At 35.3% G+C, this 16,271-nt stretch overlaps 1 protein-coding gene and 1 pseudogene across 2 annotated transcripts in view; both read left to right on the top strand.

Annotated features, from left to right (window-relative positions):
• Positions 1 to 10,588, top strand: part of Cdc73 (cell division cycle 73) — a 102,108-nt gene extending 91,520 nt beyond the window's left edge. The window contains exon 12 of one of the 2 annotated variants that reach the window (XM_063272314.1): positions 594 to 10,588. In XM_063272314.1, the coding sequence (XP_063128384.1) occupies positions 594 to 630 (37 nt within the window). In that variant the 3' untranslated portion in view covers positions 631 to 10,588. 2 annotated transcript variants of the gene reach the window in all.
• Positions 10,589 to 12,049: 1,461 nt separating this feature from the next.
• On the top strand, positions 12,050 to 15,553 carry Rpl9-ps13 (ribosomal protein L9, pseudogene 13; annotated as a pseudogene).
• Positions 15,554 to 16,271: the final 718 nt, after the last annotated feature.

Below are 16,271 nucleotides of genomic sequence, written 5' to 3'. Positions count from 1 at the left end.
AAAGTAAAGTCTGAGATGGAAAAGATTGTGTGATCTGCTCTCATGAACTGTTTTACCTTCTGAACATTATTTTCTGTCTGCTCAGAGAGCCTCAAGTCAGGTGACCCTTGAGCTTTGCAGATTCAAAGCTTGTGAAAGAAATTTAACTTTTACATCTATTTGAATTACTAGTATAGAGTTCTTGAGTTCTTTCTAACAACTGTTCGGTAATTTACAAATAAAAGAACAACAAATTATCATAATAGAGTCAACTGCTGTTTATATTGTTCCTGAGAACTATAGCTTGCTTCTTTGATATTGGGTTTTATCAGATTTCTGAAAGTCATTAGATAACTTTAGAGCTGTAACTGATAGTGTGTAAAGACAAATGTGCTTCCAGTAAGCTGGTAGGTTGCAGAACTTAATGTGAAGTTTCTTTTGGTTTCTAGTTTTCAGAAGTTAGAGACTCAAGTTTACAGTTGTTTAATAAAAACGGTATTTGTCCCTTTTGATTTTAAGTTAAAAAAAAAAAGCCACCCCTTTCTACATGTACTATTTAAAAAATTTTAAAGTTTGTGTTGTCATCATAACCCATTATTGTATTTTTTCCCCAGATACATGGTAAAGCATAAATCCCACTTGAGATTCTGAATCATTTAATTCCTCCTTTTCTGAAAACTTGGATTAAGAAGCATGGATATAGCTTGATCTACAGACTGAAACCAAGCTTTATGAATTCATCAAGAACTTGTAAATGAAGAAGGACACAGAGTAGTCTTTTATAAGACCTTGTTTGATGCTGTGTGCTTCAAAGGGGCAATGCCTCCCATCCATACAAGCAAACTTTTTTGGCTTACAACTATTTTTTTAATATTAGCCTTCTAGTCTGTAATGGAAATTGTATATTTTGATAGAAGTTTTTTCTCTATTGGTTAAATTAGCATTACTTAAAATTTGTTTCTTTAGAAATAAATACAGGTTATAAATGTGTGTATATTTAGGAGTTATTAGGCTCTTCAAGCCATCTTGCTTCTGATTTTTCATTGCTCTATGGTTCCTTTTACTGGAAAATACTGTCATGATGGTATTAAATTTTAGACTCTAGAACTTTAAAACCCTATTCAAGGGAAGTAACTATTAAATCAGTTGAAAGTCAGCTTGTGTGTATACTATGTCTATACTAACTCATGTTTAAAAAGGAATAATGAAAAATCAAGAACAAGTCTTCAGTTGAACTCTTCAGCCTTTTCAAGATTTCTTTTGTAAATGAATACATTTAATGAATGTACATTCTCTTTGTTGACTTTGATGATTTTAAACTTAAAGTGATATATTTCTATCTGGGATATGTTTCCACTTGAAAAGAAATCTCAAAAAAAAAAAAAAAAAGCCCAACAAAGATAAAAGTGAAATAGACTGTAGTGATTTTTACTTGGGAAGCTGAAGTATGATTTGGGGGAATGAGTATGTGTCAGCGTAGTTACAGTGTAACTTGAACCTCTTCTAAGTCTGACTTTGATTCTTATTTTATATGCGATAAGATTTTGAGTCTTCTATTTGTACACATGTCAACTTGGAACTTCTTATCTTCCATTAATCCTAAATATTGATAAATTCCCAGGCACCAAAGAACATATTTGCTTACGTGTCTGAACAGAAACAAGATAAAAACACTGGTATTTTTATGTGTGTGTGTTCAATGTGGTATAAAATATAAAACCTATATTTTAACTTAGTGAAATATTTTACTACTCCTCTACTTTAGACAGTGTTGCATCCTAGCCACAATGAATGGCCACGTTCCTTGAGTTCTGCTTTGTCTGACTACGCATGGAATGCTTATTCCGTGAAACTGATCTTTCATTAGAGCTGTTGACCATCCCACTTTATATCTTCTTTTCCTCAGTGACTATCCCTTAGCTTATCAAATTGGGGGAGCACAGTAAAACATTTAGCTCTTGCTTTTATTTAGGTGAATTTATTCACTTAGTAATTTTATTCACTTAGTAAATAAGTAAATTTATTAGCCTATTTAGAACTTAATGCTATGGTAAAGATGAAAAACTATTATTTATTTTATTAACTTCCAACGAAAGTCCATTATCAGTAAAAATGGGAAGGTATTTATTCAGATGGAATTCAGGGGGCTCTCTAGAAGAAAAACAGCTAATGTTTTAAAAGACTTCAATACTTTTGTAGTTTTAGTAGGTTCTGTCCACAATTTCCCCTTCTTGCATTCATTTCTTGATGATAGAAGAAAACTCAACTTTGCTCACAGAATTTCTCAGCATATAAATCTATTCTTAAATTATGAAATAATTAAACTTTCTGTATAATGAAATGGTCAACAACTCAAACCTGTAATACCTTAGTTTAAGAATACTTGTTAGGACTACTGCAAAGGACATGAACTGCCACCTTTCCATAAAGATGTTTGGTATTTGTTCTTAATAGCTGAAGTTTAGGGGTTGGGGATTTAGCTCAGTGGTAGAGCGCTTGCCTAGCAAGTGCAAGGCCCTGGGTTCGGTCCCCAGCTCCGAAAAAAAGAAAAGAAAAAAAGATAGCTGAAGTTTAATTGAGCAGAGTATGGTTAAAATTAATACCTACTTTGGACAAGGTTTATTTGTCTATTTTAAATTTGCTTTGTGAATAGTCAGAGGCTTCTGGATATAGTCTGTAACAGCAAGGCTAGAAGTATGCTTTACATATGTTATGAAATCAGATCCTTTGTGTGTATTAGAATTTCTTGTTTTATTTTTAAGATTTAAAAAGTTTTTTCAAGGTAGCAAGGTAATGAGTTTCATGGCAGCATTTTGAGGGACCCATGTCACCTTACATTGTTCTTTTCCTATTCCCAGCTCTCTTTGCCTCCATTTTCTTTCTTTTTTTTTTTTTTTTTTTTTGCTATCACATATCTATTTCTTTCTCTTGTTCTACCTCACCTTTTCTTAGAAGCTCTTCTTCCTTCTGTATCATAGTTTTTGTTTCCTTACCTATACATAGACATGGACATAAATTAAAATAATTACTCAACATTTTGGACCCTTAAATAGGTTTATGAAATTTTATAATGAATAATTATAAAACAAATTTTTAAAAAATCCACTATGCTCTACCAGTCATTCTTTATTCTCTTGTGACTCAGTTCAGCAGTAGCAGCTAACACAATGCTTTGCATACTTAGGCATTCCGTAGTTACATGTGTAAGTGGATGATTTTTTCAGCATAAGTCCATTAAAACAGTTTTGCCTTTATTTGATATTACAGTTTGAGAATACAAAATTATAGGGCATGAGAAGCAATAGATAACTTAATGAAAATGAAGTACACAGTATTAAGTTCAGCTTCCTGTGAGTTCTTAATGGAGGTACTCCTGTCAGCTTTACTTAAGGAAGGTTCTCTTATATAATCTTCTGAGTAACAGTAAGAAAAAATATACAGTTTTTAAACAGAAACTCACCATTTGGAAACAATTAAAAATATAATTTTCAAAAGTTTTCCAGAAAAACTTCTTTTTGAGAAAGAGGTAGGATTCACCTATTTACATTACTGGAAGTAGTGTCAGCATTAAGGGTCTTGCTTTCTCCTCTTCATCTATGGCTGATTTGTGTATGTATGGATGCGGTTTTTTGAGGCCACTCTTTGCACTAGAACATCTCTCACATTGGTGATACTGGCCTATATCCCCAAATGACAAATTCAAATCTTATTTATTTAAGGAGTATTTTGCTGTTTAATATTTAAACAACATTTAATATATTTCATTATTAATTAGTATTATAGCTTACGGTTTGTTTCCTGTTTGCTTATTGCTTTACTAAGTATTTTTTAGCAGAGGCAGAACGGCAGCTTATACAGGAACAAGTAATTCATGGTGACGAGAACCTCAAGTCTTTTAAGTTCAAGGAACTATTATTTTCTTTGCTGTGCAGAGTAGGATACAATTTAATTATGAAAAGAAAGGCATAGTTTACACAAAAAAGTTTTCACCTAAAGAAGATTTACTATCTAAATAAACATTGAGGAGACTTTTACCTACATAAGAATTTCTGTGACTCAACACAAAGTGACAACAGTGTTCTCTTTTTGGAAAGTGGGCAGGGATTACTTATTACACCGATGAGCTATGCAAGAGTTTTTTGACATTTTACAGTATCTTACAATATTATAATTCAGTAATTACTGAAAGTCAAAATTAGTCATTTCGAGTGTGGCTTTAAAGTTCATTGAGTTTTGTTTGTTATATTGTCATTTGTTGGCTTGAGAATAAATAAACTCAGAGCCATCTGCATTCTAGGCAAGCACTTGTACCACTGATGTCCACTCTGAACCATGAATTGTGAAATTATTTACATGTAGAGTCATAGCTAAACTAGGGAAGTTTATTTTTGCTTTTAGTCCCCCCCCCCCCCCCCGGAATGTTTTTAAAGCATGAGTGTGACTGCTCATACATGTACTCACATGCAAATCAAAAGGATAACCATTCTGTTGAGGTCAAATTCATGTAGAATGCTGAGAAGAAAATTAAGATTAAGTCTGTAGAAATTTGTTTTTAACTGAAAAGCTGGTGGTATTTTTCAAATAAATGAAATTTAAATTATATTCACTTTGAAATTACTGAACTGAATGTTCATTATCCACTTGTATTTTAGTTTCACATGACGATTCTCTTTAAATTTATAGTAAAATGGAGAATTGACTAACCTTGACTTAGAGAATTTGATTATGGTTTAAATTAGGTCCTAAGTTTTCTGGTATATTCATGGCTGTGTTTAGAAGTATGTGTTGGCCCTAACATAGTTTCTGCACTAACATTGGCAGAACAACTAAGAAAATTTGAAAATGTACAATAGTTGTATAAATAATTCTTTTGAATAAGTACACAATAGGTTAATTATGTTTTCAGGTCTTTGATGTGTTTGGGATTGTGTATTAGGGACTTCATAAGAGTATCTTGAAAGTTAAAAATTGCCACATCCTGAAATGCAGTAAGCATTTTTATATAAATAAAGTTTGCGGACCACAACTAGTTTTGTGCCAAAATTAAAGAGATGGAATAATAATATGTCAAAACTAAGCAAACGTTCTTTCCAAGTATTTTGTATACTTTTAAATTTTGTTTCTATTTTAAATGTAAGTAAAGCTACTTAACCTCCAACTTGGGTTAGACTTCTGAATAGGTAACCTTATTTCTTCCATGGTAGTATCCACTGTAACTGCTTGCTTAATCATTAACTAGTACTGTTTGTGAAGCAGAGCAGTTCCTGAATAGAGCTTACTTGAAGCCTCTGCTATCTGATGAAATGTTCTCATTCTCATTTAAATTGTGGGCCTTATTTTACAGAAAATAGTTTGCAGTTATCTTGGGAATATATCTACCATCCCTCAATTTCCCCCAAAAGACTCCAAACAGAGAGAGAGAGAGAGAGAGAGAGAGAGAGAGAGAGAGAGAGAGAGAGAGAGAGAGAGGTGTGTGTGTGTGTACGTACACGTGCGCATGTATACATACCTGATTTATGCCTACCAAGAAGGCAGAAGTATTGTGAGTTTGGGATGTTTTCTCTATGTAAAGTGATTCAACGATATTTGTCAGGCATAGTATTTCTGTTCAGGAAATAAAGATGTTTACTTTTTTGGAACCAATGAATTAAATTCTGTTAGTCTCTTTTTTTCAGTTAAATAATTTCTAGAATTCTTCATAAAGGCAGCAGGTTTTATGGCCTACTGAACTTCTAATTGAAGTATGTCAAATATCTTGTTATTGTAATAGTATTATACATCTCAGTATTTTACATATAAATAGCCTGATTTTAACGTAAATTTCAAAACTACATTTCCATATAATCAAATAATTAACAACATTGTCATATTGGCAATGGCAGAAATAATATGTGAATCTGATGTGACAGTTTTCTAATGAAGGACTTAATGGGCTATATTTAAATTTAATTTTTGTTTTCTTCATCAATGCTCAATAAATGTAAATTTCTGTTTCCTTTGATCATCTGCTCTTAGATCCATGTCCTTGTAATTAAAACGGAAACTGAATGTGCTCTTGGGTTATGTTATTTTAAGGCTCAGGGGTACATTTATTAATAATAAATAGCATATTGCTAGGTAAGTTTTTTCTTTAACATTTTCTAAAATAAGTTCTTTTTTTACTTAAGTGTATAATGATCAGTCTTTAGGGTGAATTAAAAAGCTGAACAGCATTTTCTTAAATGACCATAGAAAACTTAATCAGATAGCTCTGAAGTCTGTCTAACAGTTAACTGCAGGACCTTTGTCTCAGAATTTATAGTTTGTATTTCATCCTTATGTGAAGAATGCTGAACTTATGTGTACACACTGAAGCTGAAGACATCTGAGAGATTTGTTGCTACATTTTGCTATTTTATTGGACTCTGCTTCATTTGCCAGTGATTTCCTAGGAGAGAACACAGTAGGTCATTCACTATGGTAAAACATGGTTGGTTATGTATTCTTAGAGAGCTACCTTCCTCGAATGCCAGTGCAAGGACTAAATGTGATGATGTCTTTTTTTTCTTTTATGTTGTCAGATAATATACATGTTCTTTGAAATGGAGCAGTTTGAAAGTTTTTCAGACTGATCACCGAAAGATACAAAAGTGAGCCTCATGGCTCATTAAGTTGTTTTCAGCATCATTATATATTTGGTAGTTTTGACTGGAAAATGGTTTGAAATGTTTTGTTTTTAGGTGATGTATTTTTATTTTATAATGAATAATCCATTACAGAAACAAATGTAGAATCACAGATAAAATAAATTAAGCTTTAAAGTAGTTTAAGAATAAAGGAAGTTGATATGGGGCTTTGAAGAGAAGTTACTTGAGAATTTTTACCTAAAGGAGAAATAGAGTAGAATGAGTTTGAGAGCTAAGTAGACCTTTGATGTGGTTTTTCTCCAGCAACATTTAGCTGCTAATTACAAGTGTAGAGAATCAAAGTTAGATTGATTCTTTCATTCATGTATTTATTTATTGATTAATTGCTTTTTGGTGGAATTAGAAGCAGTTGGATTCATTTGCTAGGATGGTATGAGTTGATAGCAGGTAGAATCCAAGTTGTACAAAGAGTACGTCATGGAGAAGAGCCAGTGAGAAGGTGGCCCTTCTGTACACTCGAAGCTTCTATAGAGTGGAGCTTGAGAGAAGAGAAGGGGAGATTGAGTGGGATGTGTAAAATCAAGATTTTTCATAAAGTGCCAGTACCAAAGTCATTTTGTTTTTTTTAAAAAAAAGCATCTCCTTTACAAAGACTAACTTGAGAGTTGAGAGGTGACTGCTGGGTACTAGGAAAAAAGGTATCCTTGAATATACTGGTGGTAAGAACAGATTTCATATTCTGGAGAATTTTTCTTTGACTTCTCTATGCTGCAATGTTTACTCCATTTGTTCTAGACTTGGAATAAGAACTGAAGATGACTTCTTTTCTCACAGTGATTCTTACCTAAATTTTCCTTTCATTGTTAGCATGAAGTGATTGGTATGTCTTATGTTTTTGGTGGCCAGGTTTTTTCCCATCTACTCCTTCATTGATTTCCTACCAACCTCTAATCATGCAGCTGTAACCCAACATTATTCCATTTTCTTCCCAGAAGTGACCTTACCTTTTCTTGATAGAGGAAACAGAGCCATGGATTTCGTGATACTGTATTGTTTACGCCTTGAATACACATGCAAGCATCTTTTCTTCCTAATGGTCTAGTGTCCAACTCAATAGGGATTTGTATTTGTCTACAATTTTTGCATTATTGCAGGATTTGCCATCTTTTGCATATTTCTCTTGTCACCCTGTAGTTACACCTTTTGCACACATTTGTTGTCATCGTTTGTCTTAAGCACCAGTGATGTTCTGGGAGAAGGCTTGATTACTTTCACCCACTTCCCTCTTTCTGCCAGTGATCCTTCTTAGTCACTAGACAAGTGGTGTTGGCACTAAGGACACATTTACAGTCTGTTGGGTCTGAATGGAGTTGGGGCTCTAGAGTCTTTCTTTCCAAGATCATGGACTTAGGAAAACTGGTGGCATCCACATTTTGCTGCTAAGGTACTTCCAGTGTACTTTCTGGGTCTCATGGTAAGCTCAGCGTTGTTATGCTTGGAGAGGGAAAGTCTTTAAATAGTGGGAAAACTGGAGATTTCATTGTTTTCATTGACAATCTGTTGGGTAACAAGTCATCAGCCCACAAAATAGAGGTAATTCACTTCTTGTCCATGATTATTACTGACTAGAATATTTCATGGTATGATTTGTGTCAAAGTTGGAACCAGTAGACAAAGGAAAGTAGACCAAAAAGGAGAAGCAAAAAGGCCTTGTTGGTTGAGATGGAGGACAGTTTGAATTTTTAAACGTTATCTGAGAAAATTCATAGGCTAGGCTTTCTAAAGAGCAAAACAAAATTTCTAAAATGTTAGCAAAGAAAGGAGTGGCCAAAGTTGGTACCAGATTAATAGCTTACTAAGAAGGCAAATCTTGGAAGATACATGAAGATCGCAACCTCTAGGAGACAAATACAGAGTACTGAGTGAGGCTAAGAAGAACCAGGAAATGCAAGATGTGTTGGGCACAACATGTAAATGTTAGAGGATATTTCCAATTGTTGAAAAACTGTGTTTCCAGGAAACAGTGAGGGAAAAGATAGGTCTAAGCAAATGCTTCATTTGAACATTTATCGTTTAATTGTGCCAGTGACAAGTACTATGCTAATCAACAAAAACTAGCCACACTCCCTCTGGGAGGGAAGAGAGAGATACTAAACAACTGTTCTCTATGGTCACAAATGATGCATAAACAGTGAAGCAAAGGAAATATTTTGGAATAAAATGGTAGTAGAGATAGCCATTCTACAACACTAAGGATCAAACCCAGAGCCTTGTACAGTCAAGGCAAGTGTTTTGCCATTGAGCCACATCCTCAGCACGAGGTTAACCATTTTATGTGGATAGCCAGAGGCAAATAACTTGACATTGTTCAATAAGTGAAGAAGTTACCCTTGTGAATGTATGGGAAGAAAGCACTCTAGATAGTGAAGAGTTCCAAAGCCATCAACTAGGATCATATTTGCAATTTTAAGGACTAACAAGGAGGCCACTGGGCTTAGTGAGGCAACAGGAATTGCAGTGTTAGAGCAGATGCAGCAGGGAACAAGATTCTGTTAAGTCTTAATGGATCGAGTAAGATCCATTGGCTGTGGCTTTAATACAGAAACTGTTACAGAGGTTTTGAGAGGAATGATAAGTAATTTAAGAGTAACTCTTGACTGGTTAAAGAGTAGGCCATCTTTAGTTAAAAAGGGAAAACCCAGTAAGACCAGATCAACTGCAGTGTTTTAGGCAAGTAAAGGTATAGGCTACTGTGGTAGAAAAGTGAGAAATGGTTAGGTTTTGAAGCAAATTTGATAGCACAGAGACTAGTTGTAGTGTATAAGATAGTGCAGTCAGCAACACTCTCACATTTTTTGTTCTTGTGTGAGGAACTGAAAAAAATGTTCCTCCTAAGTAAAGTGGTCACAATTACGAAAGTATGAAATTTGGGAATGGTAGCTGAGAGGATTAGTTTACTTTTGAAATATTTGAAATGCGCATTAACTGTTCAAGAAGAGGTGTGGGTCTTTGGGTTCCCCTAAAACTTTTAAAATAAATTAATCAGTGTGGTAGAGTAAGTATTTATAATATGAATATGACATCTCAAATCAATAAGCTCTTTTCTATGGAAAATGTCACTTTCAGAACTGAACTGTACTGTTTTTAACAAAACCCAGAAGCATGAATGAAGAGTAAATATTCTGAGGTTTCATAGACCTTGAGAACAAAGGTGTGGCTTATTGGGAGATTAAGAACATTTGTTTGAGCACCTAGTCCAAGAACCACTGGTTCTTTAGAAAAGGCTTTCTAATGTTAACAGAAGCACTGTGGATTCTTTAAAAAAATAATTTGTATTGATGTTCTGAAGATTTTAAAAATAGGTCTAGACATTGTTTCCAAGTTATTATGAAGCTTGAAATCTTTGCTAGGTCGTAGCTAGTTATTCAGCCACAAAAGCACAAACCAAAGGACTTTAAGTAAGGTTTTTTTTGTTTGTTTGTTTGTTTCAAATATTCTAGTAGCACTTTTTTTTCCTAGAAAAATCATCTTGAACTTTTTGGTTAACTTTTTTCATAACTTTTAGCCTTGTAATTCAGCAAAGAGCAACTTTAGGAGAAAGCCCAGCTGTGTCATCTTTTTGAATTATGGCTGACTGTCCATTTCCCCCTGCAGATCCTCTTGTGCTATTTTACTGTTTTGTGAGATATCTGTAAATTGTTCGTGAATGAGGGAGTCAGGGCACCACCATCAGGCTTGTTCTTAATTCACCTTGTATCCAGATCAAGTCACAGCATCTGTATCAATATATGTTACCTATTAATAAAGCCTAATTTAAATACAAATACTCATCTTAATTGTCCTTTCCCCCAAGCACTTAAGTGAGTCATCTTGCATGCTCCCTGAAGTATGTTGCTTAGATTTGGAGACCTGTAACACTGTATTGGTTACTTTCTTGTCAATGTGACAAAATACCTGACATGAAATAAAAAGGAATTACTTGAGTTCACTGTTTGTGAGGGCTCACTCCATGATGCTTGTCTTATGTGCCTGATGGAGCAACTAGTGGAACCCTTTCTTCATGTCTGGGGGGCAAGATGCACAGCAGAGGCACAACACATTGCCCTGGCTTTCCCTTTTCCTCCTGTTATCTTGTACTTCTATGCTCCCAGCCAGTGGGCTTGGCACTACCCACAATCAGGGTGGCTCTTCCTCTTTAGTAATCCTCTCTGGAATTGCTCTTTAATTCTGAGTTGACAATTCTTAGTAAAGTTGCCAATAAAGAGTAACTATCTCCAACCACTAGATTAAAAAAAAAATCATTGTTGGAAGCATTAATTTGTAGTGTAGTTAACATTCATGCTCTTTGATTTTTGTTCCTAAACTTTTAACTGACTACATTTTTTCCACATGGCTATGCAAATACCATATAAACAGTTTATATGGGTACAACTGTTTGCTGGTACATGTCACTGCTACAGAGACATCCCTATATACACACACAAATCTGTATGAAATATACACATCTGTATGTATGAGTATGTCATGGAGCGGCAATGCCTGAAAGATAAATACACCACTGGGTCAGAGGCAATTTTTAAAAAATGTTTTACTTTGAAAGACAGCTGTGTTGGTTAAAGCCTGTAATCTCAACTCACGAGGCTAAGGTGGAAGGATCCCCAGGAATTTATGGCTTGCTTTGGCTATGATATATGATATATAACACTTGTCTTAAAAGGAGGGTAAAAGGATGATTTATATGTAGGTGAAGATCCATGTAACTTTCTATGCCACACGCCCTCCTTCTGAGCATGGAGATTTACAAATGTTCACACCATGGCTTTGTTTGGTTTTTTTTCCCCTGTGTGTCCTCATTTTGAGTGTGTGTAGTTCCTTGGAGTTTTACCTTTACATCATGATTGGATTCATGTAAGTATCATCACAGTTGGCATATAGAAATATGACATCAGCACAGAAGTTTTGTGTTATCTCTACTACTAATACCTCCATCCTAACTGGCAGACAGCTAATGTGCGACAGAGTTTTGTCATTTTGAAACTTCTATGACAATCTACAGCAGTTAGATTCTATGTCTGTTAGATGAGTTTTTTCTATTTATAATCTGGAAATTCAATTTCATATCAATACTTTTTCCTTAATTTTTTTTTCGTAGCTTTTCATTGTATGAATGTGCCACAGGCTGCTCAAATACCTACTGAATTGAGTAGAGAAAAATGAATTGTTTCTGTTTGGGGACAATGAATCCCATAGAGTAATCATCTGCATATGAATGTCTGGATATAATTTTTGCTCTGGTAGGCAGGCCCTAGAGTGTGGTTGTTGGGTGATACAGGAGCTGTGACTGTTTTTTAAAGCTATGAAACTATTTTGCAAAGTGACTGCACCTCTCTAAATTTTCTTTTTTCTTGAGAGGTGAAGAATTTCCAGTTCCTTGTCAGCCTTTGATATTGTCTTAAATAAAAATAATATTTGGATGTTTTAGTAGATGCAAATGACTATTGTTTGAACATATCTTTAGGAACAAATTTCTGTCTGAACATTCTTTTTGTCAGCATGTCTGCTTATGTCTTTTCATTTTTTCTTAGGTCTTTTTCATCCAAAGAGTTCAGAGAATTCTTTGTATAAATGACACTAGCTTTGCATGCCTTTCCCTCCCCTGTCATGGTTTAAGTAAACCACATAGCTCAAATTTCAGTTACTATGGCATATTAGTTGTGGTTGCATAAAGCACAAACCTTGTAGCTAGTTCTCCAGTTCATAGAGTTTAACATGAACAACGGCTGGGTGTCTTGGTCAGTGAATAGTTGCTTCTTTCAAAACCTTTGGTCAACATTACAGACGTATTCAGGTAGAAATCAAAGTGCATGTTTTTTTGTGGCCTCCTTCCTTGGTGATAAATTTTTCTGCCACTTTATACAAACAAGTCACTTAAAATGGAATTGTCCAACAAAGATGAAAGTGGAGCAATAAAATTTATAAGAGGAAATAAAATTCTAATGAGGCACACATTGTTAGGGTCAAAGAATTGCTGAATAAAGACCCCAGACTGGAATAGTATGCAAAGGCAAAGAGCGATTACTCTGCAGAAATTACCAGCATACAGGGGTCAACAATTCATCAAAATGGTGATGACCTGCGGGACTCGCAGCCCCACTTTTATGCAGGGCTAGTGGAATTTTTGAGAAGGATTAGGTAACCTCTAATAGCCTCTAGTATGATTGCTAGGGGCAAAGCAGTGACATTAGTACAATTTTGACTGGATGGTCTATTCTATTTGGGGAGACCTTGAAGAATTTTGGAAACAAGCTCCATTCTGGTCTTGTTATCTCCTTCAGCTAGGTCTCCCTCCCTTCCCGCTCTCCTGCCCCAATATCTACCCCCCCACCCCCCGTGTGTGTGTGTGTGTGTGTGTGTGTGTGTGTGTGTGTGTTTGTCCATAGAAACTGTAGGAAGGAAGGAAGACACCTTAAACCAGTGGATCTCAATCTCTTTTGGAGCTGGAATGACCCGTCACAGAGACTGCCTAAGACACAGACATTTACATTATGAGTCATAACACTAGAAAAATTACAGTTGTGAAGTAGGAATGAAATAATTTTATGGTTAAGAGGCCATAACATGAGAAATTCTGTAGTTAGGAGGACATATTGCCTTTTCAGAGGGCCCAAGTTTGATCTCCAGCACCTACCTCAGGCAGTTTACAACTTCCTATATAATTCCAGCTACAGAATGTCTGGCCCCCTCTAATCTTTATTATAGTCACCCACACACATATAGCATATACATGCCCAGATACATACACATAAGTAAAAAAATTTTAAAGTTAAACACACGTGTTATACTCACAATATGAATTACTACAGGAGACCAAATATAAATGTTTTTAAAAAAATAGGTTCATTGGTTAATAATAACACTTTTGTTCTAGAAACAAGATCTCTCTATATCATAAGATTGGCTTGCAACTTGAACTTGTGACCCTCCAACTCTACGTGCTAGGATTATAGATCAGTGCCACCAAAATGTACTTTAAGGCAGAATTTTATTGAGCATAGCTATGTATCTGGTCTTTTCGTAGATTTGCACTCAAAGAAAACTCCCAAGTCTAAAAGCCTTGAAGATTAATTTAGGTTTTTACATCCCATTTATTTCAACCATTTGTGTAATGATTTTACTGCAAATGTACAGGGTCTTAAGGTTAGACATGATTGTGCTTTTTTTCTTCTCCTTGGCAAAATTCCCTGTACATAGTAGCAAGTACTTAATGTGTGTATCCTTATTAATTCTATTAGCCCTAAGAGATAGGAAAAGAGACAAGGAAAGTATGGCACTGAGACTTCCAAGTAGTGTCATAGCTAAGAACTGCCAGTTTTACTATACACTGTGCACAATATCATATCTGAGAGTTATGCTGGCAATAGTTAATTTCATTAATAGGTACTATTGGATGACAGGGATGGCCATTTTATCTTGAAAAACATGAGAGTTTAACTTGACAAGTAACTTGTTCCACATCACGTTGCATTTTAGTGTCAGTAAAGGTACCACTGAGTTATCTATTTCTCTCAAAGGGAAAAAAAAAAAAGCTGTGATCTACCCAAATACTTACATGAAAGTCCGTGATTAAGCCATGTCTTGGAAATGAAATTGATTAAAATTAGCATAAGCTATCAAAGGTAGGTATTTACAGCTGACTTTGTTTCATATACAAGTTTCAATATGTAGATTGAGTTTAGTAAAATTTCTAACGACTTCCTGAATAATAAAATTGGGAAAACTATGCTGTAGTTAATGAACTAACTAGCCTTCTGAATGAGTGGAAGACCATCTATTGTATTGGTTCGTAACTACAACACGCTGCTTTTAGTGTGGTTGAGCTACACATCTCACAACTGGAAAAAGTCGTTTGCATTTGAGTGCTTATAAACCATAAGGTTTCCTATAGTTGGATTTGCTTCTGACTCACTGTTAGCTGAAACTAAAGTAGAAAAATTATTAATGAAAATATAATCTGTTACAATGTTACACTTAATTTCTCTTATAGTTGGCAGAAGTACAGGCTCTAATCTGGCTTCTATAGTGGGGAGCAATTGATGCTGGAGAGCAGCCATTCTAAATGGGAAACCCACACAATTGGTCAACATTTGTAATTGCTACAGTTCTGAGAATCTAGGGTTTAGTATAACTAAGAGAAAGCAGAAAAGGGTCTGGTGAACTTTTTGTCTGAAGAAAGCATATGTATAAAAACTTCAACTATCTCTTTGCCCCATCTACTGCGAGAATGAAGACCATTCTCAGCAATCAGACTGTCGACGTCCAGAAAATGTCGACATCACTCTGAAGGGGCGCACAGCCATTGTGAAGGGTCCCAGGGGAACTCTGAGGAGGGACTTCAATCACATCAATGTAGAGCTGAGTCTTCTTGGAAAGAAAAAGAAAAGGCTCCATGTTGACAAGTGGTGGGGTAACAGGAAGGAACTGGCCACTGTCAGAACCATCTGCAGTCATGTTCAGAACATGATCAAGGGTGTGACACTGGGCTTCCAAGATGAGGTGTGTGTATGCTCACTTCCCTATCAACGTCGTTATTCAGGAGAATGGGTCTCTGATTGAAATCCGAAATTTCTTGGGTGAAAAACACAGCCGGAGGGTTCGGATGAGGACAGGTATTGCTTGTCTGTCTCTCAAGCCCAGAAGGATGAGTTAATCCTTGAAGGAAATGATATTGAACTTGTTTCAAATTCAGCAGCTCTTATTCAGCAAGCCACAACAGTTAAAAACAAGGATATCTGGAAGTTTTTGGATGGCATCTATGTTTCTGAGAAGGGAATTGTGCAGCAGCCTGACGAATGAGACCTCAGTTTCCTAGCTTCAGAAACAAGATCCTGATCACAAGTACAGTTTGGGCTCTGTGGGAACAATAAAAGACTTATATATTGAAAAAAAAACTTCAACTATTTTTGTTTTTATTTTTTTTGGGGGGGGGGGAGGCATCAGATGCTCTAAAAAACCCTTAAGTATTTCTCTGAACAAAACTTGCTACAGCGTTTATAACTAGAATTACCGTGCCTGAGTCTATGTTTTATACTAAAGAAAGAAAGTGAGATATTGCCTTTTTTTAAAGCAAAATGTCGAGAATGCAACTTAAATGTGTGCAGACTTTACGGATGTCACTCTGTCCAGCTATCCCATGGTATTGGCTTGCTGTGACCCACAAGACCAGGTATTACAGATCTTGTGGCTTATACAATGAAAATGCATTTTTCCCTCTTCAGTCTGGAGACTAGAATTCTCAGATCAAGGTGTCTACAGTATAGGTTTTGGAAGTGATCTTTTTTATGGGTGTTCATCTTCCCATCTTCACAAAGCTTTTCTTCTGTTCTTAATCTCCTCGTACATGGACACTAGTCAGAGTGAAGTGAGGTCTACCCTTATGACCTAACTTTACATTAATCACATCTTTAAAACATTCTCTTCAGAGTTATGGTCTGATACATTGAGGATTTAAGAATTCAATATATCAAATTTGGGAAATTCCATAAGAGCAGCTGACCAAGTGAGAACTTCTTAGTGTAGTCCCTTAGGAACTCTTCAGAAGTAAAGTTTTGAAAATTATGTTTACATGAAAGCAGTCTACAACTAGAAAGTGATTAACATGATCACTGT

Source organism: Rattus norvegicus, chromosome 13, assembly GCF_036323735.1.
Source record: "Rattus norvegicus strain BN/NHsdMcwi chromosome 13, GRCr8, whole genome shotgun sequence".
Taxonomy (NCBI): Eukaryota; Metazoa; Chordata; class Mammalia; order Rodentia; family Muridae; genus Rattus; species Rattus norvegicus.
Note: the sequence above shows the minus strand (reverse complement) of the source record. Positions and strands in the feature narration are given on the sequence as shown.